Source organism: Podarcis filfolensis, assembly GCF_964270895.1.
Source record: "Podarcis filfolensis genome assembly, chromosome: 9".
Lineage (NCBI taxonomy): Eukaryota > Metazoa > Chordata > Lepidosauria > Squamata > Lacertidae > Podarcis > Podarcis filfolensis.
In genome coordinates, this window is record NC_139610.1 from 39,329,477 (window position 1) to 39,353,352 (window position 23,876).

Below are 23,876 nucleotides of genomic sequence, written 5' to 3' on the forward strand. Positions count from 1 at the left end.
GCCTGTTTTTATCACAACATTGGTGTGTTTGGGAAACCTATCAAATCAAGGTCAAAATTCATTCATTTGAGCTGTATACAGGTGTGTGTGTCTGCCTAGAATCTGGAACTAAAGTTTGATTCCATAAGCTTGCAGGCTTTCAGGGTAGTGGAACTGAAACATTACCAGTAAAATAATATTCTCCTAATGTATTTCAACTTCACCTCAGGCAATGTAGATATGGACTTGTACCTTTAGTATATGTTTAAAATAATTTTGCTTTACAATTCCCTAAATCATTCTTGTTTTAATTTTTGAATACAAAAAAGAGTATTTCTGTCCTTTTTCTCTATTTTTATTCCTGTCTTCTTAAATTTTATATGATGTTATTCAATATAATCTTGTATTTATTTGGCTTCTGGCAGCAATGCTCTTGGTTATAGGAATAGATTTAAAAAAACAGGGCTACTGGAACATTGGCATAACAACTGATCCATGACTGACAGTTTCAAGAATTACATTTATGTAGTAATGTACATTTATGTAGTGGTTATATATAAATTGTACTGGAAGAAAGCTTGAGACCCGATACCAAGTGAGAATTTTGCCTTGGGACTGGGAGCTGGTGTGCAAAGAAGTTTAGAGTGTGAGTTGCTAAGTGCACTGAATAAATAGCATATATGTGTATTAGGAGTGCCCAATTAAAATTACCCTTGCTTGTAAGAATGATTGTGACATTTTGAGTAGATTTTACACACACACACACACACACACATTTGTAGTTAGAAACTTTAATGAGACATTAGTTTATCTAGCATTTAGCCTCTATAGATTTATAGCACAAGATTTGCAGGCATTTCTTTGCATGAGGATACATTTGTGTTAAGTATAAAAGTGCCATTACATGTTGATCTTTTGAGAGATCACAATCATAATATGGCAACAGTAGTGATCCCTCCGTTCAGAGGAACACTGTTGATATGTTTCATAATTTTTATATTTGGTGTGTTTTGTGAATTTTTATGTGTGAAATTACTGTTTTCTGGCTCATACAAAAATCTAAATGCTGCTGAAAGGTTCAATGAAAGGTGATAAATAAGAGATAGGGGGAGAAGACCCCTACTTTTTCCCCAGTGGGTATCCAAATGTGCCTAGTGAGATATGCAGTACAGGAGAGTTCCACAGTTAATAACAAAACCCCAAACCCTATGGTGGCAAAAGCAAAAAAAAAAAACACAAAACCCAAAACACAGCCCAATGAAGACTGAGCATGCTCAGAAGCCATTGAATGTTGAGTGTCAGCTGCAAAATAAAAACAGGAAAACAGCCAGGGCTCAGAATGGAATGTGCTGCTTCTTCCCATTACAGCAGTGGTGGACAACCACCAATCCACAGCCCAGAATCCTAATTTGGCCCACTAGTCTGTTTTCCCAAACCACGCTCACCTATATCACACTTGACATCAGGTATGGGACGGGTAAGGATGTGGCTGCGAAAGAACAACCAGCAGCTTAAAGTTAGTCACTTAGAGACCTTTTTGTAGTAAATGACCAATAAATCAAGTAGACAATAGTAGTAGCAGGAGTAGTAGTAGTATGTACCTTCCAAATAATAATAATAATAATAATAATAATAATAATAATAATAATAATAATAAAAAATATGCACTTCCAATTGTTTCTTGGGAAGTGGCACTCTTTCTTATTTGAAGAAACATACAGGACAAGATCCAGTGTCACGCCAGCAAACGAGAACTTTCCCCACCTACCAACCTGCTTCGGAGGGTCCCCTAATGCTCTGCAGCAGATTTTAGGGGTGCACGGGGGGCATTCCATTTCCACGTCAGATGCTTCAATAGGATCTTACTCATAGTTTTCCAAATACTTTATAGGGGCCATATGGTTCCCCTCCCCCAATAATATTGTGTAGATTTCATGCAGAGAATGTGTTTTCAAAACTGAAGGGGGGAGGCTATTTTAGCTTCTTGCCTCATTTGCTACTAAGTGCTTTCAGTTGTGTGGGTTGTAAATCTGCGCTGGTAATAGGGTATAGTTGTCATAAATGAGTCTGTATTAATGATGTTTAAGGATTGTGTGTTCTTATTATGTCCTGTGCAGTGAATAAGTAGATGGGATTTTGATGTACTACAACTTCCTTTCCTTATTGCCTTAATGAGGCCTTGGCAGATTACAGCAGGAAATGAACTGTTGATGGTTTTTTGTATATACTTGAAACCAGTACCTTGAGTCTAATGGTGTTTTTTGTTCTTTTTATTGCTGTACTTCTAAATCAGATTAAATATGGAAATAGAACATGCATCGCAGAGCAGTCTACTGAAGGAGAAAAGCCATATGCACCTTCTCTCATCGTAGTCAGCAGAGAGATGGTGACTAGAAGTCTTGGGCGCCATAGTTGTGAAAAGCTTATATTGTGATATAATAATTATTATAATACTGTGGGGTTATTGTTTCTGCTTGTTGCTATGCAGAGGACAGGGAGCTCAGTATGTCTAGCTCAGCGGTGGCAAACGTGTGGTCTTCCAGATATTGCTGGACTCAAACTGCCAATAGCCCCAGCCAGCACCGCCAATGGTTGGAGATCATGAGAACTGTAATTCAACAACATCTAGAAGGCTACAGGTTTCTCAATTCCTGATCTAGATAATGGTGCCAAAATAGGAATAGAGCACACTGAAAGATGGTAGGATATTCTGCATCTGTAGTCTGTAGGAAAGATAGGAAGCACCTTAATATCTTATAGAAATGTGGCAAAAAGCATTTGGGGAAAGCAACTATTTTGGGGTGAGGAATACTTTTTAGGAAAATTGCATACTGCCCCTTCTTAGTCTTACACTAAGTGCTCTCAAAGCTTCATACAGTAATAACCCTTTATTAGTAAAAGTAGTCAACTCCAACCTGTGTGAGGTTCACACTCCTAAAAAGGATCAGATTATTGCTAGAGAAAAGAATTGATCTTTCTCTGGTTATCACTGGATTGGAGAAGTCTTTAGCGAGTGCATTAAGCATTCTGCTTTCTCATTTTTATGGATTGTGCTCAAGATAGCACTGAGTATTTATAGGTTGCCAGCCCCTTTGTTTGCAGCTGCATTCTTCTCTCTAATAACACACTTAGATGGCAAGTGCCAAAAGGAGTGAAGTTTAAAATGGATCCACTGAGAAATAAGGAGATATCCTTCCCCACCCCCAAATATCTTTACTGAAACTTAAATATATACATAATAAGCCAAATTCCCAATGATTCCCTCACATAAAATGTAATATCTAAATTACAACAGCAGCATAATTATACACTTAATTATAAAACCCACCACCCACAAGAAATAAGGAGATATCAGCATGTTCAGAGAAATCCCAAGGTTTGCAGAAATAAACAAAACTCTTTAAAAAAAATAAAAAACAAACAAAACCCCATAAAGCTTAGTGGGCAGCTAGAAAAGATAGCACAATGATCCTTAGCCATGGACTGTTAGGTGTCAATTGGAGAGGGAAACAGAAAGGCAGGGCAGTGGAAATTCCTCTTAGGACAGAAGCCCTGAGCATATTATTCATAATTAATTCAGTGTACATGCTTCCCTTCCTCCCAAAGGCACTCAGGGAGATAGATCTCTTTGTTGTTGTTGTTGTTGCTTAGTCATTTAGTCATGTCCGACTCTTCATGACCCCATGGACCAGAGCACGCCAGGCACTCCTGTCTTCCACTGCCTCCCGCAGTTTGGTCAAACTCATGCTGGTAGCTTCAAGAACACTGTCCAACCATCTTGTCCTCTGTCGTCCCCTTCTCCTTGTGCCCTCCATCTTTCCCAACATCAGAGTCTTTTCCAGGGAGTCTTCTCTTCTCATGAGGTGACCAAAGTATTGGAGCCTCAGCTTCAGGATCTGTCCTTCCAGTGAGCACTCAGGGCTGATTTCCTTCAGAATGGATACGTTTGGTCTTCTTGCAGTCCGTGGGACTCTCAAGAGTCTCCTCCAGCACCATAATTCAAAAGCATCAATTCTTCGGTGATCAGCCTTCTTTATGGTCCAGCTCTCGCTTCCATACATCACTAGAGAGATCTCTTAGGAGGAGCCATAGCTCAGTGGTAGAGCACCTGTCTTGGATACAGCAGGCCGCAGGTTCCATCCTTGGCATCTTCAGGTCGAGCTGGGAAAGAACCCTGCCTGACATCTTGCAAAGCTGCTGCCGGTCAGTTTAGACAGTACTGAGCAAGATCAACTCAGGCCCATGCAGAGCTTGTCTGAGGCCCAGCCGGGGGCGGCAGGGTTGTAGGCTTGTTAGAATAAAGTTATAAACTCAAAACAAAAATGCAGCCTGTCCCTGACAAGAGCCCCCAGCCAACATAGCCCTCTGAGGCCTGGGGCAAGTATACTCGGCTGCCTGCCCCCCTGCCCAGGCCTGGTCTGGGCACACTATAAGACAGCCTCCTATGTTCAACGTTTTGTTTTACAGTGGACGCTCGGGTTGCGAACGTGATCCGTGTGGGATGCACATTCGCAACCCGCATCGTTCGCAACCTGCAGCAACGCATCTGCCCACACGGGTTGCAATTTGGCACTTCTGCGCATGCACAAAGCGTGATTTAGCGCTTCTGCACATGCGCAACCGCCAAAACCCGGAAGTAACCCGTTCCGGTACTTCCAGGTTTTGGCGGTCCGTAACCCAAAAAAACTCAACCTGAAACGTCTGTAACTCGAGGTATGACTGTATTTGCAGTTGTTTACAAGCCAGTTTTTGTTACTAATCCAGTTCTGGAAATGGAAATGACAAAAGTAAATCAATTAGTTTTTTCCCACAGAATCATTGGATACAGCAACATAGATTTAGTTCAAATGAGAGGGCCATAGGTGACCTTCAGCAGACATTCAGGAACAAAGGGTAGGATTGTCCTCAGGGATAATGCCCCCCCCATACAAAAAAAACCTCTGCATGTCTTCACAGTCAAGATGGCTACAGAATTAATGTACAGTAAGGGTAATTTTCCCCACCCCACCCCCTATTTCAGGCACACACATTTATCCTTTCAGCAACATTTCCATAATGAATGAAGTTTATGGCATTTTCTCTGGAACCGGAGCAAAATAACATGCTGAATTTTGTGTCTTCCTTAGATGTTGTCACTTTGCCCTCCAAACAAGAGCCTGCAAAAGAACCGGCAGTTCAACCAGCTGTTGTGCGCAAACCCACTGTGATCCGAATCCCAGCTAAACCAACAAAAGGTAACATCCAAGGGTGAAATCCAATTATATTTGTCTGTGAGCAGAACAGATTTTCTCTTCCCCTACAGGCCCCTGCGTCTCCTAAAAAATCTGCTCTGGAGGGTTGGGAGAGGGGACCATCCAGAGCAAATTTGAGTTGGCCACAGAAGGATTGCGGGTGGAAGAGAGAAAGGAGAGGCTCTGTTGCAGAAGTGGAAGTATGCTGACATGACATTGGATGCCACCCCTAGTGCTTAACATTTTTTCGGCTGTATTATGCAGTGGTTTAATTTAGGAATTGTATGCCACTGGCATATGCTGAGACTTCTTGCACAGTTCTTTGCACAATTCTAGTTTTCTAACACATGGAGAGATCATTGCTCAGTCACAGAGCGCAAGCTTTGTATGCAAAAGGTCGTAGGTTCAATCTTTGGCATCTCCAGTTTAAGTTTACAGGAAAGACCTCTGCTGAGACCTTTGAGAGCCACTGATTGTCAAAGTAGACAGTTCTGGGCCAGGAGGACAAATAGTCTGGACTGACAAAAAGCAGCTTACTAAGAGCTGTGCGTCTCCTTTATTCCTTAGTGCCCTGGTGTAAAGATTTAGCAAAAGCTTTCTCATAATGACAGAACAGTGAAAGGCTTCTGGGTAGAGATACCTAAAAACATACCTATTCTGTCTTAGAGTTCATTCCATGCAGTGAGCTGTTGCTTAGCAACATGCACATCTGCCTTCATTAGAGCGATACCTCCATTTCTAGGGTCTTTAGAGTGACATTTAGACAAAACTGCATTCTTTTTTAAAGTTCAGGTTGACTGAACAACACTATGAATACTGAGTATTTTATTTTTATTTGTCAGGTGTGTACCCTTGCTGTTTATCCGAAGAGTTCAAAGTCACTGCATATATTTGGTAGCATACAAGCGAAGTTTGAAAGTAGAATATTTGACCATGTGCCAGTTATGTTTGTGGTTACATTTTCCTTTTTTCCATAAGGGAAAAAAAATCATCCTATATATTTGTCCCTTCAGATCTTGATGATCTACATTTCTTGCTATAGCTTTATGCCCCTCTTAAAGGTAAAGGTAAAGGGACCCCTGACCATTGGGTCCAGTCACAGATGACTCTGGGGTTGCAGCGCTCATCTTGCTTTATTGGCGGAGGGAGCCAGTGTACAGCTTCCAGGTCATGTGGTCAGCATGACTAAGCTGCTTCTGGCGATCCAGAGCAGTGCATGGAAAACGCCATTTACCTTCCCGCTAGAGTGGTACCCATTTATCTACTTGCACTTGGACGTGCTTTTGAACTGCTAGGTTGGCAGGAGCAGGGACCAAGCAATGGGAGCTCACCCTATTGCGGGGATTCGAACCGCCGACCTTCTGATCGGCAAGCCCTAGGCTCTGTGGTTTAACCCACAGTGCCACCCTCCTTACTATCCTCTGGCCCAAGAAAACAGTCATGCTCTGATAGCAAGAGGAAACAGGCAGTTCATTTGTGAAAGACACAGTCTTTATAGTTCTGAAATGGGAGGTGTGGAGTAGTATCTCTATGACCCACTCCAGCATCTGTTGGAAAGTCTGACATAATGCATCCTCACCAGTGTGTCCGTATCCCTAGTGAAGAGGTCCATACCTTTTTGTACATGGGTCATTGGTTTTGTTGTGGCGTTTATGTGTCATTTCTTGAAATGGTGAAACCCCCTGGCCAGGATGTCTTTTCAAAGAGATGTTGTGATTCCTTTTGATCGATCACACCCACTCATGTTTATGTTTTTTAGTGTATCTGTATGATGTTTATGGCAATCTTTATAAAAGCACTAATATTTTTTCAGCTTTAAATGAAGTTCCAGAGAGCCCTCCTCCACTTCCTACAGAAAAACCAATAGGGAACACATCTGGCGTTTCGGCTGGAAAACCCAATAACAACAAAGCAACAAAAAATGTGGTAACTCATTCTTCTTTGTTTATCATCTTTGAATTATCCTTTTGTACATAAGGTGCCATTTTGAGAATTAAGACTCTAAATTGTTTTCTGTTGAACTTTAGGAGAGAATTCTTAATCATAAGAGCAGTTCAACAATTAAACCAATTATTTAGAAAGGTAGTGGTGGGCTCCTTCTTGCTGGGGGTCTTCAAGTAGAGGGTGAATAGCCATCTCTTGGAGTTGCCATAGCTCTGGAATTCCTCCACAGATATGTATGTATGTATATCCTGTAGCTTACAGGATGACACACACAGCTCCATGATTCCATCTTGGTTTAATTTCTCTTTTAGAACCCTGTTATGCTAGACCATAAAGTCCCAAGCTGTGTGTCAGAGCACATTAATGTACTGGTGTGAGATCTTCTGTTGTAGGTGTCACCAGCATGGAGCCCCTCCATATGTTATTGGACTACAGGCCCATCCAACCCTGACCCTTTGGTCATGCTGGCAGCGGCTGATGGGAGTTGGTATGAGAATGAAGGCATCAACTGTTTTTACCTCAGAAAAGAAAGGATGCCTTGGCTATCAGCATGGAAACACATTGCTTTGATACAGAAGGCCATTCTCTGTGTTGGAAAAATACAGTTGTATCATTTGTAGTTTCTGTTTCCTTTCTTCAGCGAGGGCTGTCCCCATATCCTACAGTAATACACAAAGTTCTACTAAGAATTTTTATCTCTAATGTGATTTCTTTGAACTAATTCCATTTACCCTTTTGAAAGTGCATCATATCTCTTTAGAAAGAAAGATCTTCTGTCCACCACCCCACCACACTGCCCCACTGAATATCACAAAGATGGAAGATATTAGTCTTTTCTTCACTAGGGAAGAATTTGGCACTAGCTTTTCTTCAGTCACATTGGGTTATTGTACAACATTAGACATACTTGTTGTTGTTGTTTAGTTGTGTCTGACTCTCTGTGACCCCATGGACCAGAACACACCAGGCACTCCTGTCTTCCACTGCCTCCCGCAGTTTGGTCAAACTCATGCTGGTAGCTTCAAGAACACTATCCAACCAGCTCGTCCTCTGTCGTCCCCTTCTCCTTGTGCCCTCCATCTTTCCCAACATCAGGGTCTTTTCCAGGGAGTCTTCTCTTCTCATGAGGTGGCCAAAGTATTGGAGCCTCAGCTTCAGGATCTGTCCTTCCAGTGAGCACTCAGGGCTGATTTCCTTCAGAATGGATAGGTTTGATCTTCTTGCAGTCCATGGGACTCTCAAGAGTCTCCTCCAGCACCATAGTTCAAAAGCATCAATTCTTCAGCATACTTAGAGACATACTTAGAGTAGACCACATGAAATCAGTGGACTACTTGGAGATATTGCCATTGTGTATTGAGGCCCCTAGTTTACCGTAAACGGGCTTTACTACATTTTATTCTCAAATAGTTGCCCTACATCTCTCAAAATACTAATAGCATAAGTTGTGCTAATATTCACCAGGAAACAGTCCTTCAGGGGAAAAACGCAAATAATAAAATCTCTGTAGTGAAATCTCAATTTAAGTTTTCCTTTGAAGTAATAATAATGTTGAACTTTCAAATCATGTTGTCCAAATAATAATGCAGATTTTATATTCCAATAGGAATCTGAGCATTCTAGTTTGAAACAGTCATCAAAGAATGAACCCATAATGCCCCCAAGGTGAGTAAAGTATCAATTTGTCCAATAACTATACAAAAAGGAGTAGAAAGAGATGGGGAAAAGTCTTGGTGTAGTAAAGATGCTGCCTAGTTCGTGTGTGTGTGTGTGTGTGTGTGTGTGTGGTTCATACATTGGTCATGGTCACTGATCCATCATAAGAATGCATTCAAATCATTTTTCTCACTGCAGCAGTTTCATTTCCTTTTAACTGCAATGGCAATGAACCCTCTATACTGTTGACACTGCCTCTTGAGTGGAATATGAACTCCTGCTGTTCCTCTCTCTTTTGTCCCCATACATTACCAAGTCAGAGCTATCCCAGGCTCCCTTGAAATGTATAAAGGAATATTAGACAGAGAATACTGCATGCCCAACTGGTTTTGCTCAGGGGGACAGGAATAATTAAACTACCTTTTGCCACAACCTCTGGTTCAAATGCAAAACTAAGTCAACATTCTGCAAAGGTGAAACTAAATTCTGGCAGTGTTCTTCTCCCAGGGAGGAATGTCTAAACCGGAGGCTTTGTTTGGGCTTGTTCCCGTTCATGCACTAGCGCTAACCCATGGTTTAGCCTGATACACTTGCCTATTTCTATAGCTAGGAATAGCAGCAGATTACTATTGGTCAAGTGTGAATTAGACAGCAATAGGAGTGCATCTAATAGTAAGTTGCTCAGTTTGAGAGCAACCCAGAAAAGAACACTCCGGTCATATATGTTATTGAAAAACCAAATCATATAAACACTGTTACACATGGGAAGCTGCTTGCATGAAGCTGCTTTGAAACAGGATCCTCATGATTTCAGCCTTGCCAGTGCAGTCCTCCTTTTTCGTGAGCTCCCCACGTGGGGAGCTGCTTCCACACAAAGCAGAACAGCATTTATATGATTCCACTTTCAAATTGGTAACATAGTGCTAGTGCAACATAGGAATTGGGCCCTAGGGAAGCTTTGATGACGTTCAACTCTGTAGCAGATAAACTGTTCGGCCAGCTATTCCAAGCAAGGATACAGTAAATTAGAAAGTGTACCACTGCTCTTCTGACATAGCTATCCTGCATTAGACAGCTTGAACCGATCATAGAACTGGATCAGTCCAGTCTTGCATAGCAAGAAGACAGAGCTGTCTTTCAGCTCCGAAATCTTAAGTTGCAGGAATGATGATAATAGGAGTAAACCCGAGAGCGTTGTTTCAGGAAGACTCGGCTAATCCCAAAGGAGATGAGTCATTGTTGCTGTTGATATAAGCATGGCTTTCTCTCTTTCTCTCTCTCTCTTGTCAGCTTTGTTGTATTACACGTTTAACCTGTTGCTTTTGTGTTTGTTAAGATCGTAATAAATATATACTTTGCCTCTCTCCTTTCTGCTTAAACATTTTGTATTTAAAATATGTTTAAGATGGTGGCAATGCTCTTTTAACATTTTTAGAGAAGTAGTTGTAAATGTTTTAAGGATTATAAGGATTTTTTTATGATGTTGTGCAACTGCCCTGGTTAAATATAGAGAATTAGGCACAACAGGTATAGTTATTGAAATGAATGCTGTAAAAATACATATCAAAGCCCTGCCAAGTTATTCTTACTTATTACAGTGGTACCTCGGATTAAGAACTTAATTTGTTCCAGAGGTCCATTCTTAACCTGAAACTGTTCTTAACCTGAGGTACCACTTTAGCTAATGGGAGCTCCCGCTGCCGCCGCACCGCCGTCACACAATTTCTGTTCTCATCCTGAAGCAAAGTTCTTAACCCGAGGTACTATTTCTGGGTTAGTGGAGTCTATATCCTGAAGCGTCTATAACCCGAGGTACCACTGTACTATTTTGACAATTTCCCAGTAACTCATATCAGTCAAATTGTTTAGTGGCCAGCAGAATGACATTTGTGAGCTAAAAACCAATTTGTTCCTATGGTGTTTTAAATACTTCAGTAGATGGGAACATATTTACCAGTACAGTGGTACCTGGGTTCTCAAACTTAATCTGTTCCAGAACTCCATTCCAAAACCAAGGCGTGCTTTCCCATAGAAAGTAATGCAAAATGGATTAATCTGTTCCAGACTTTTAAAAACAACCCCTAAAACAGCAACTTCACATGAATTTTACTATCTAACAAGACCATTGATCCATAAAATGAAAGCAATAAACAATGTACTGCAGTCACACAATCAATCAGTCAGTAGCTGAACTGGTTTCCACACAGTCACAAAAACACACACACAAAAAAAGAGCTACAAAAATGCAAAATAAATAGCAAAAACAGACAGACCTCAGCGTAATACTCAAAACAGAAGTGTGGCACTCAAAGTGGAAGCGTGACACTCAAAATGGAGCACATTCGGCTTCCGAGAACAGTTCGCAAACCGGAATACTTACTTCCAGGTTTGCAGTGTTTGGGTTCCAAGTTGTTTGAGTGCCAAGGCGTTTGAGAACCAAGGTACCACTGTATGGTGTAAACATTCTTTCTAACTGTTTATAATTTGATATTTTGTCTAGCTGGTTCAGCAAGCTTGCACATGAGGCAGCTCAGACATGGTGCACTCACTGCCTTCGGCAGCTTCACACAAAGCTCTTTAATTATGGTCTGCCTTCCTGCAAAAGCTGGTTGTCTGTAATCAAAACTGGTCAGCAGAAATTGAATTTTCTGTTTAAGAGACTAGGCTAGTGGGGATATTGCAGTGATTGTCCACTGCCCCCTCAAAAAATACTTCTTGCCTTTTTCCAGGAGTTTCAGATAATCCAGCCCTGCAGTATTTTTCTACATATCTGAATGAACTATGCTTTCTGTTATATGGTTTATATTCCTTGTTGTCTGTGCAACTTCTAGGCCTGGTGATGGAAAAACCACCCCAGCTCGACCTCCTCCACCTAAGGGTGCCCCTGGAAGGCCGCCACCACCAAAGTCTACCAAGGCCTCGTCACAAAAGGGGAGGTTTTCTCGCTCATCATCTGACGTGAACCTCCATAAACAACCAGGCAAATCAGGGCCAGGAGTCAAGAGAACAAAGAATGATACTGCTAAAAATCAAGACCCAGCTTTACCTCCTCGACCCAAGCCAGGTCATCCTCTCTACAGTAAATACATGGTGAGGAAAATAACAAAATTGGGGTTTGATAGAAGCCACCCTATTGTTTTGTAACTTATGTAAATAGTAGTGGTATCCGCTTTTAGGTTGTTTAATGGATCTGTGGGTTTTAAAATAAGTGTTATTGTTCTGCACCCTGAGATCTTATGATGAACAGCAGGATAGACACATTTTTAAGAACCAAGCAAACAGACAAACAATGAATTAATACACTGCAGTTTTCACACAAAAATTTATGCTCCAAAAATATGGTTGCTTCTGTATCTTTAAAATGCTTAAAATGTATTTTGATTTTCTTTCTTTACAATATGTAATAAAACATTAAGTTGTGTAGCAAATTGACAGGAGCTATTTTGGACTGAAACGTTTGAGTTATTTGTCTTAAGCTTCCGGTGCCTCATGGAATCGCCAAGGAAGATATCTCTCCACAAGATCCCAGCCATCTCTCTTGCAAGGTAAAGCTCTTTCTTGTGGCTTATTCATCCATATGCACATGCTACTTGCTGAATCATGAACCATCTAATGGCCTTTTGTTAACTTTAAAGCGTGGGGATGTGCTTGTGCTGGTGGACCATGTTGACAACAGCATCATTGAATGTCAAAAGGGTGAAGAAACTGGCAAAGTTCATTCATCCCAGATGCAGATAATAACTCCACTGGATGAGAGTTTGAAAAGCAGACAGAGGGTATGAATTTTAATATACGTATCAAAAACTGCATAGTTGAAACAAATTAGAAAAAAATAGACAATTATCGAGAGCAGGGCCTATAGCTTCCTGTACATTTCTGCAGATCCTAGCATGCTTTGTATTTAAAAATTTCTTACTCCAGGGCAACACTATTTCACTGGAACAGCAGTTGGTGAATCCTAATCCAAAACATAATTTTATTATCTTAGTATAGGATGTTAAGCATCTCGTGCTATTAGGTTACTCTTAGAAAAATACCAAGAGGCCTTTATCTGTGGCTCTTAACAAATTAAAATGGATATTGTGTTTTGAAATGGTCAGCATATTTTGCTCATACTTCCCAAGGGGATTTACTGTTATTGTTGGTGCTGTGGAGTTAGCCTATCTGAGAATTAGTTAGAAAACTTTGCAAATAAGGAAAAGGCTTAGACAGGCACACATCTCATTTACAGTAACAAAGCAGCGGCTTGCAATTTTCAGAGATGCGATTTTCTTTTTGCTGATGCATGTACTGCACTGGTTTAAGATCATTGATTTTCAATGAGATCAGGTGGTATTAAAATCCAGATTAAATGAGAAAAGAAGCAGGCCCCACATTTTATGTCTTAACAGCTAACAACATAAATCGGTGGAAGGTTATATTTAAGTCAGTGATGGATGATCCATACAGAAATTAGGGCTCCCAACAAGTAACAAACACCAAGCATCACAATTTCCAAATCTACTGTTTTTTAAGGATTCGGACAATATGCGGAAGATTTCCGACCCAGGTGTTCCTCATGCGATAGTGCTGCATGATTTTCTAGCAGGTAAGTGCAGTTCAGTGGTAGCAGTGTAAATGGAAACAGTTAAAATTGTGGGCTCTTCTTTCTTTTTGAATCATGTTTACAGATTTTAGTTTAGTTACAGATTTTAGTTTACTGGTTCTGCTGCGTGCCAGAACATATTGACAGTGCTAGGCTGTTGCTTGCTGGGAAACGGCAACATGCTTGAAGCAGTTTCCATTCATAGTTTTCAGTTTATTGCTTATAAGCAAACACAACTAAAGGGACACAATGCAATGGCTAAGTGAGAAAGTTTAAAGGGGATGAGGATGATGAAGAAGAAATTGAAAGGATACCTGTGTAAGGCAGAAAGTGTACACAGGTCTGCGATGCCCAGAGACACTCACTGAGTTACCTTTGTAGAAATGGCTAGATAACCATAAACACGGTTACAAACCTGGTTGGCCTGTGGGCATCGCAGGTTTGATAGGCTTCTGGGGTTCCTTTCTGGGCAGTTTTCAGAGGGACATGGTGTCAGAGATACAGTGGTACCTCAGGTTACATACGCTTCAGGTTACAGACTCCGCTAACCCAGAAATAGTGCTTCAGGTTAAGAACTTTGCTTCAGGATGAGAACAGAAATCGGGCTCCGGCGGCACGGCAGCAGCGGGAGGCCCCATTAGCTAAAGTGGTGCTTCAGGTTAAGAACAGTTTCAGGTTAAGTATGAACCTCTGGAACAAATTAAGTACTTAACCTGAGATACCACTGTATATGAGTAGACTTGAGAACAGGGGAAAGGGGCCCAGTACAATTACTGCAGCTTGCCTATTGTGCACAACTACTGTTTTGACATACGACGTGGGTAGATATAATGTTCTGGCACTGCCAGAGACACACACAGAAATGGTTCATGGCTTAAATTAAACTGCACACTCTGTGGATTGCAAGAAGGTAAACACAGAAGGACTTGCCCCAAAGTTTCCAACCTCCACCTGCCCCCCCCATTTCCCCCCTTTAAATGTAAATAAAAGGCTTCATTTTGTTGATATTAATATGCCTAGTAGAATCTTGGGAGGAAATTTAGAATCATAGGATGACAGCCAAGTAAATTAGACCCATTGATTTAGCAGGCAGGTTTTATGTTCATAGGGAAGATGTACCCTAGCTCCTCTCTCTGTGCTATTGTAAGGGGCTGTGATGGCTTCAAACTCCAGTATACTCCCTACTCCCAACCCTAAGTAGTTTATTTTATAGTATTTTTCAAACTCTGGCTTGTTTTTGCATACAGTGTTTGTTTTAAATGAGGCTTTTCTTAGTGATATTCAATATACTAGGCTACAACATGAACAGGTATAATTTTTTGTTGTCCACAGAACATACTGACGATTTGGACCTCTATTCTGGAGAGACCGTTAATCTTCTGGAGAAAATAGATGACGAGTGGTACAGAGGAAAATGCAAGAATTGCACAGGGATCTTTCCTGCCAGCTTTGTCAAAGTTATTGTAAGTAGGCCACTTCCAGTGAAATATGGTGCATTCCATCTATGTACACATCCCAGTTCTAATTTAATTTCTCCCCTGTGCATTTTATTGAGCATGCCATATAGATAAATCTTGCTTGAGTGCACAAAACCAGATATCAAGTTGCTTGTGAGGTGCAGCAAATCTATTTAATCTCGCAGCTCTGCCTGGCAGTTTATGGGCATCATTTTCATGATAATTTCAAGTTAAGTGAGAACACATCCTTTACTTAATTCAAGTGTGTTCATAAATCACCCAAGAGCATATTGTGCAGTTTCTCACAACAGCAGCCATGTTACTTTGGGGCTTCTTCTTGGTACATCAGATCAGATTGTCTTCCACTCCTACACTTAAATAACATGACCACCCATTACAGGCTTCAGTGTGTCTGTACATCTCCTAAAGAAGGAATGGGAATGTCAAAATCTTACAAAACCCGTTCTCTGCAGCTGATGCTGTTGTTGTATCAAGCAGGGTTCCAAAATATGCAGCACTGGGAGAAACACGATGTAATTTAAGGGACTCTGTTTGCGTTTGTTATTCATGCAGCTATAAAGGAGTGGCTAACCTGTACCTGTCCAGATGTTTCTGGACTCCAGCTTCCATCAGCTCCAGGAAGTGTGGTCAGTGGTCAGGGATAATGGGAGCTTGGAATATAAAAACATCTGGAGGGAGTCCAGGTTAGCCACTCCAGCTACAGGCAAAGGAATCCAGAGTGACTGGTGGCCAGGGGACAGAAGATTGCAGCTTACAAGAGTCTTACGGCTGCTCTATGATTTATCAAGCATTCAGGGACAGTAAACTATTAACATTTGCTCCACGATTCACCTTGTGCCTTACCACCACGGCCACACCTTGTGAGTCCATTGAAAGATTTAAGAACTTTAGAAACAAGAGAGGAACAGAAGAGTGCTTCCTGCTTCCTGTAGGACAGCGGTTCTCAACCTGTGGGTCCCCAGATGTTGTTGGACTACAACTCCCATCATCCCTGACCTCTGGCTGTGCTAGCTAGGGGTGATGGGAGTTGTAGTTCAACAACATCTGGGGACCCACAGGTTGATAAAGGCTGCTGTAGGGGAAGTATACCGAGCTGTGTGCCCTTGTCTACAACAATCTGTTTTGCAGGGTCTGTCTTTGTGTCTGTCTGTCTTATCTATCAATCATTTGCTCTTGTGATGGTCTGAAAACAATTATAAATTGCAAAACTATGAGCCTAGAGTGACTGCTTTATCTAATGTTCATAAATGTGTTTACTGAAGAGGGGGGGATACTTTGGGGGTGGGCGGGATGTTTTTAGAATCATAGTATTGTAGAGTTGGAATGGACCCTGAGGATCAGCTCGTCCAGTCCCGTATAATGTAGGAATACGCAGCTGTCCCATATGGGGATTGAACCTGCAACCTTGGCATTATCAGCCCTACAACCTCTAACCAACAGAAAATAATAGATTTTAAATTGGAATATTTAACATCAGTCTCAGGACAGAGGGGTAGGGGAAGTCACAGCATGTCTTTTGCAGAATTCTGTATTTCCATCCTTAGAAACATTTGGTTTTAGTAAGTAGCAAGGGCCATAACCAAAATGCTCCAAGGAGCTACGTGAGTCAGAAAAAAACCTGGCTCAACCCATCTGAGAACACTGGGATTCATTAGCCATATGTGCTTGTTAGAATTTGGAGTGTATTTCAGTAATTCTTCTGTTTACACATTCTCCGGAATATTTTCACGTTTAACATATTTAACTCAATTTGAAATAGGAGTTGGACACCTGTTCCATGCAATTACTTTTTTTGCTAACTTGGGATGCCTGCTATACATGTACAGCAGAAAAATAAAATATCCATCTGGTTAGACATAAGAACTTCATACTATACATCATTTAGAAGCTTAGCGAAACAGCACTATATATTTAGGCTTTAACTCATGAACCCATTAAGCCATAATACACATATTTAAGTCACTTTAGACCTTTTTGCCCCAGTCCTGTACCTGTGCAGAAGCGCCCATGTACCCAGAGAGCTTCTCCATTCACTTCAGTGGATTCCAGCAGGAGTTTTGTGGAGGCATTAGAATGTGCATCCATCTGTAGTTCTAGGCCGATTGCCTAGCCTATATGGGATTAAATAGCTAAGATCCAAATACTTGACACTTCACAAGTTGGAAGACTGGGTTCTGCCTTGTGATGCAGATTGGGCATAGGGATGTGGGTGGCGCTGTGGTCTAAACCACTGAGCCTCTTGGGCTTGCCGATCGGAAAGTCGGCGGTTCGAATCCCTGCAACGGAGTGAGCTGCCATTGCTCTGTCCCAACTTCTGCCAACCAAGCACTTCGAAAGCACGCCAGTGCAAGTAGATAAATACGTACCGCTGCGGCAGGAAGGTAAACAGTGTTTCCATGCACTCTGGTTTCCGTCACGGTGTTCCATTGCGCCAGAAGCGGTTTAGTCATGCTGGCCACATGATCCGGAAAGCTGTCTGTGAACAAACACTGGCTCCCTCAGCCTGAAAGCGAGATGAGTGCGGCAACCCCATAGTTTCCTTTGACTGGACTTAACCGTCCAGATGTCCTTTACCTTTACCTTTTTACCTGCAGACTGGGCATTCTGCCAACAGACTCCTTCTGCTCTTTCGAAGACATCTGCAAGACACTGTGGTGGCCTCATGCCATTTATCTGGAACATCTGATGGTTCATTGCGTGGGCTGCTCTGGGGGTATTTATGTATATTTTATTTGAAAGGTTTTTAGCCCTCCCTTCATCAGTAACCGATATAAGCACACGGAAACGCCATTTACCTTCCCACCGGAGCGGTACCTATTTATCTACTTGCACTTTGACGTGCTTTCGAACTGCTAGGTTGGCAGGAGCAGGGATCGAACAACGGGAGCTCACCCCATCGCGGGGATTCGAACCGCCAACCTTCTAATCGGCAAGCTCTAGGCTCTGTGGTTTAACCCACAGCGCCACCCACATCCCTTAAATAATGGCATTGACCTCGTAGAGCTGCTAATAAACCCATCTCCGTGCAATATGTAGGCTTCCAACACAGGTTTTGAGGTAAATGGGTGAACACACCTGAGATTTTGACATGGACTGTTATGATGCCAGTGGAAGTGCAAAATTCCTTTGTGTGTATGTCTAAATATTATTTTCCATTTCCAACTGTTTAGATTGAAACTATTTAGGTGAAGATTCATTGATAATTCCAAAATATTTCTATTAGGCAGGTGAATTCAAAACCAGAAATGAACACAGATTTTACATAGATTTCCTGATGTGTGGCAGAAGAGATTGCAATTCTGCCATCTAATAAGAAATATTGGTTCTGGAAGCAGTTATTGCTTTGCAGTAAAAGTTTACAACACTCACCCTAGGGTTTCTATGACTGTTTATAGCATATCTCCTTGAGTATAAAACCAAATGCATAGTGGGAGAGCCTCTGGATAATAGATTGTTTCATCCATCTTCTTAAAATTCTGCTTTTGTATGAATAAAGTAGTAGGCTTTGCGACATATGTTTATTTGTTTTGGCTTGCAGATGGTGAGATCCAGGAAATCAAAGTCCTGGAATGGATATGTCTGAATAATTATTCTGACTTTTGTGACACGAACAAGCAGATAAATAGACTGTAATATCAATTAGGAGAAGGAGCCAAAGGCAACAGCATGTAATTACTGTACTCTCAGTCCTGATTTCTGCCAGTCGTGTGTGCAGCCAAGAGAGGACTGTTGATACTGAAGTATGGTATTGGGAACAAAAAAAAGTATAGAACATGGTGTGTCTTCCAGAATATTGAATCAGAGACTGATCCTGCAAGAAATCCCTTTGGTTTTGATCCGTGACCGAAACATTCTAATAACTGAGCATTGCCACATGAAGGCTGCAGGTGGAACTGCAGTTTTATCCAGCAGTCTGGATTTTTAAGAATTCTGTTTTTAAAGCAGAGCAAACCTCTGAAGCTGGACACTTACATTTTCCTATGTCTTCTTCCTAGGTTGATATTCCAGGAGAAAGCAACAGGAAAAAAGGGCACTTTTCATCATCCAGTATCGTGTAAGTTTTCACGGCAGTATGCAGTAGCTGTCTAGAGAACCACAAGCAGAGTTCTGCTTTGTCAACAAAGCAGCTGCAGCTCCACACACACACACACACACACACACACACACACACCCCTCTATTCTTCTGGGTCATGGAATTATGTGGAATAATGTCTAACATCTTACAGGGGACCACAGCTCGAGATAGCAATAAGAATCAGACACCCACATGAATAAAAATGCCTTCCACTCACACTAGGGTTTCTATGAAACCTGCAACCTGATTCTAAGACTTCATGCACCAGCACACAAGTTTCTTAAAATGCCACGATATTACAAAATAATGTAGCAGGACTCTAGGCTCTCTCATATCGTGTCAGAAGGTATGATTAGTGAGACAAATGATACAGTGGGAAATGTTCCACCTGACTTTGTGCTGCTTGATTCCTGCAAAGTACTTTTTAAAAAAAAATCAGTATTGTTAATTCAAAATCAATTACAACGTAAGGTAAAGAACAAGGCACTTTTTGTGTGCAGAATATAAACATTAGTTTGATTTGCAGTGATTAAAGGAACTGGCAGATGGCATCATCCCTCAAATGTGTTTTTCCAAGGATTGATGTTAATTTGTTCTAGATGTAGAGCCTGTACTTGCGGAAGATAGGCAATAAAATGTCTGAAGGTAAAAAACAGTAACCTATTTTGATCAAGATTCTCATTAAAGACTGAGTTATGTGAGGAAGGTAACAATTGCAAATTTCTTATGTATCTGTGAGGTCCCTGCTAAATCAAAACATTTGCATATATCCAGTGACACAGTGGATCTGTCATTTGAAATATTGTTACATAGCATTTTAAAATTGCAATTAAGGTACTGGATTGATTACACTCAGTTGTAGAGTGTCTGCCTACTATAGGATTACTTTTCACAATTCTTTTTCATTTTTAACTCTCGAGTTATAATTTATTGTTCTTTGGTAGTGTGCAGAAATTTTTTTTATTGTGTACAATAATCATTCAGTAGGTTAATGGGAACATCTGTCTTTTTATTTATTATTAGAATTTTCACTATGGCAGGAAAAATATTTAAGAAGGCTGGACATTTTACTTTATATTTCAGACAATAAAAAGTGATTTGAATTATTTCCATTTGTTATCAATCTGGAGATAAACCACCAGCTGCCAATGTCATTAAAATAATATTTCAGTGTCATCTGCCCTCATCTCCAACATGGCTTTAACAATACCTTACTTTGAATTTACTGTGTTGCTAGTCTCACCCCCACCACCACCACCCCCCCCGCTCGCTCTGCAGATATCCTTTTTTGTTCAGCCAGCGATGAAAACAGAGACTGCAAACTGCACACAAACTAGAGATATCACTGAAACTTTTTTAATTTACTGGGTTGGAAATAGATACCTCGGGGCTATTAGCAGTCACTTAGAATATCAAACATTATGGCCCAATAATTATTTCCCACCTCAAATTTTATGAGCCAGAGAAAAATTCATGTCCTGCCCAGCCAATCCATGAGTCCTTCCTGCCCACTTATCTGGCTGCTGGCTTGAATGAAGGCAGGAGTGCTTCCTTGGAACACCCTCGGCTCAGGTGCATTAATAGTAATTAATTTTTCCAGCCTGGTTATGACCCAAAGTGATGAGTTGACCCTCTGCTCATAGTACTTGCTTTGCCAGCTGCGAATTGCAGAAGCAGCGTTGATTTCCAGCATATCTGCACTTCCTGTTCTGAGCCAAATAACTGGATGTAATATGAATTGTTTTCTTTGTTTGGGGCCACTTTGGAAATCTCACCTTTCCACCCGCATTTGAGATCATGTAGGCTGGTTTGCAATCACATGCAGAAATGTTAAGTGTTAAGTTGAGCTCTGTATTGAGGTAGTTGCATCAATTCCTGCTGGCAATGTCTGTGCACTACCCAGTTTACATAAATGGATTTCTATGCAGCGACCCACCTGCACCCATGATCCCAGCGAGAATTTGCATTATATAAACCAGCTGCTCAGGTCTGAGCATTACGGCCATCTTTACAACCTGGCCTCACTGAAGACTAGTTACTGCATTGCTTGACAGCTGTACCTACATAGCACCTGTTTGTGTCAGATATGGGTAGAGATTCCCTGGAATAGGCTTAACATCAATGGAAAGAGGCAGGCTGTTTTTTTCAAGTCAGCAGTCAGTCCATACATGTGATGAAGGGGGCTCATTTAGAATAAAGCTGTTGCTCCATTCTTAATGTGGTTGATGGTTTGGAGCAAGAGTTCGGGAGCGGGAGCTATTACTGCTGTTCATTTGAGCTTTGTTTTTGTTATCTTTGTTATTTTAGAGGCCCTAGATGTATAGCTCGATTTGAGTACATTGGAGATCAGAAAGATGAATTAAGCTTTTCAGAAGGTGAAATTATTAGTTTGAAGGAATATGTCAATGAAGAATGGGCTAGAGGAGAGCTGAGAGGCACATCTGGAATTTTCCCCTTGAACTTCGTAGAAATTATTGAAGATCTCCCTGGACCAGGTAATACAGAAAGCAATTGTGAGTAACATTACAGTCCAAACCCAAGGTTCACTGAGATGAGAGATGTTGGATTCGCAGAGCTTGGGCTTTCTTAGTTGAGCCAGGGCATAACTCCCCCATCCTGACTCAGCCAGTGGAACATACACTGATTCAAATCTTGGAAGCAGGTACTGCCTTAACTCTTAATCTCTGTATAGGGCTTTGAAAAGTTTAGGTGGTTTATAAGTGATAAATAATAATTCCCTTTATCATCCTCTTATATAGATGGTGGAACATCACTGAATAAGAATTCTGTGTCTGTGTCACAGGTAATCCATTTAACATTGTCTCACGCTAGCAGTAGGCATTATAGTTTCTGCTATTCACATATGTTTGGTAAATATGCCATTAGGTATACCTTTAATTAACATGGATGGAATCCAGTTTTCACACCCTGAACAGAAGGAGAGGGTAGGGTCGCTGAAAGGGTAAGGGAGATAAAATGCCCTAGTACAGATGTGGAATGGAGATGGTGAAATGGGGCTTGAAGCATTGTGAAAAGAGATGGAGGGACATAGGGAAACCCCCCCCCATAACTCCTGACTGATTCAGTCCAGTTGCTTAGAAAGTTTTAAATTATACAAATTTCAAGAAAATAACTGATTTGCAATTAGCAAAAAAAATCCAAACATTTTTTTCTGGTTTATTTTAAAACACTTTTGTTCCGCCAAGTTGCTTAATTTGCTCTTGGTTTTCACTGGTAATTAGATTTTTGTTTCTGATACTGATAAAGATGCCCTAGGTGTGCTTGCAGAGATGAGTAAAAAGCAGTCTCTCATTGGTGACAACTGAGAATTTATGGCTGCACAGAAGCACTGGACAATTAATATAAAATGAAAAGAACTGAGAGCTTGGCTTCTAAATAAAAAATACCATTAATAATAACTTTTATCAAATGAACAAAATGTTATTTTAGGGGCTGGGGAACCCTTATTACCATATTTTGCAAAATAGAAAGCATTATTATTCCTAGGCACTTCTTCATAGATTCATCCTAAACATGCTCATTTATAAGTAAAGCACACCAAATTCAACAGCTCTTTCTTCTGGCATATATGTTTAGGATTAAAAACCTGCAGTGATATATTCTCAAATATGGCCAACATCTTCAGATGCGATCATAACAGGAAAATGGAGTCAAGAGAAGGAAGAGCAGGAAGCCCATTCATTTCAGAGTTTCCTCTTGCTGTTGCGTGCCCAGGGGTCTGGGTTGGAAAGCAGTTATATTTTTGTACTCACTGGGCTTCCGCTTTCTCCATGAAAGTCAATGAAATAAGATGTGTGTACTCAGAACGCCACATTACCTTCTGCCTTTTAGTGTAAGGAGCGCACAGGGAAATAAGCTACTTAAACTGAGCCGAAAGATATGCTATCTTTTCTTTGTGCTTCACAGGCCAGTATTGATATAAAGCTTTTTTCACCAGTAATCTGCTTTAAGCCTATTAAATATTATGTACATAAGTAATGGGGGCTGGGTTGCTTTCCATACAGTAGCAGGAAAGTTCTCTCTTCCATTTTTGCAGCTGGAAGGACGTGCCGGACAGTGGTGTGATGCACTCCATGATTTTACAGCAGAAACGCAGGAAGACTTGTCTTTTAAAAGGGGAGATCGTATCTTGATATTGGAACACTTGGACTCAGAGTGGTACAGAGGGAGACTGAATGGAAAGGAAGGAATTTTCCCTGCAGTGTTTGTTCATGTTTGCTCAGGTAGTGCTGAATGGAATGGAAAATGGGAATTTCTTGATCTAGTTTTGTATAAGCTTTTAAGGTTTTTAGAAATGTATGAAGTGGATTCAAACATGAAGGGCTTATAGTTCTTTTAGGCCTTTGATGCCTTAGCAGGTACATGGAAAGGGGCTTTAGGACATGGGTAATTTGCATGGTCCACTACAATAGATGGACACATGGCAGGTTGCACAAATACATTTCCTTAAATGCCCATTCTACATGATGCAGTTTGCTGCCAGTCAGCTTTCTTCATCAAGATGCTGCCCTTGAAAATTTTGATGCGGAAGCTCCAATGCTTCCAGGGCAGATGAAATCCCTTTGAATTAATTTATAAATAAATACTGCCACACTTCGTGCTGTTCTAGATCTCTATGCAGATGCCACACTTTAGCTAGCTCCTTCAAAATGGAAGGCAGTTTCCCAACACTCAAATGCACTTCGTTGCAGTGAGTTTGCAGATAAGCTTATTATGGTGGCGATTAGACGGGCAGACAGCCTCAGTTGGTCCTTGAAGCGTGACACATTCTGCCATGGATCTAACAATTAGTCCATCCCTTGGAGAGGCTTGGTTACATTTCTAAATAAAACATCACTATCACACACAGGGTTTAGTATCGCAAAAAAGAAAGGAAAAGCAATGAACTCTTAAGGGAAAACATTTGT

The 23,876-nt window shown here is 41.0% G+C and overlaps 1 protein-coding gene across 7 annotated transcripts in view; it reads left to right on the top strand.

Moving 5' to 3' along the window:
* The window catches only part of SH3D19 (SH3 domain containing 19), a 68,672-nt gene that overhangs the window by 38,457 nt on the left and 6,339 nt on the right, over positions 1–23,876 (top strand). For 3 of the 7 annotated variants that reach the window (XM_083631068.1, XM_083631065.1, XM_083631069.1), the window contains 12 exons: positions 5,106–5,213; positions 7,024–7,136; positions 8,761–8,819; positions 11,642–11,900; positions 12,287–12,355; positions 12,446–12,586; positions 13,326–13,398; positions 14,728–14,858; positions 18,869–18,927; positions 21,256–21,443; positions 21,708–21,751; positions 23,006–23,192. In XM_083631068.1, the coding sequence (XP_083487194.1) occupies positions 5,106–5,213; positions 7,024–7,136; positions 8,761–8,819; positions 11,642–11,900; positions 12,287–12,355; positions 12,446–12,586; positions 13,326–13,398; positions 14,728–14,858; positions 18,869–18,927; positions 21,256–21,443; positions 21,708–21,751; positions 23,006–23,192 (1,431 nt within the window). The remainder of the gene's footprint in view (positions 1–5,105; positions 5,214–7,023; positions 7,137–8,760; positions 8,820–11,641; positions 11,901–12,286; positions 12,356–12,445; positions 12,587–13,325; positions 13,399–14,727; positions 14,859–18,868; positions 18,928–21,255; positions 21,444–21,707; positions 21,752–23,005; positions 23,193–23,876) is intronic. The other 4 variants (XM_083631070.1, XM_083631067.1, XM_083631071.1 and 1 more) reach the window with 2 other exon arrangements.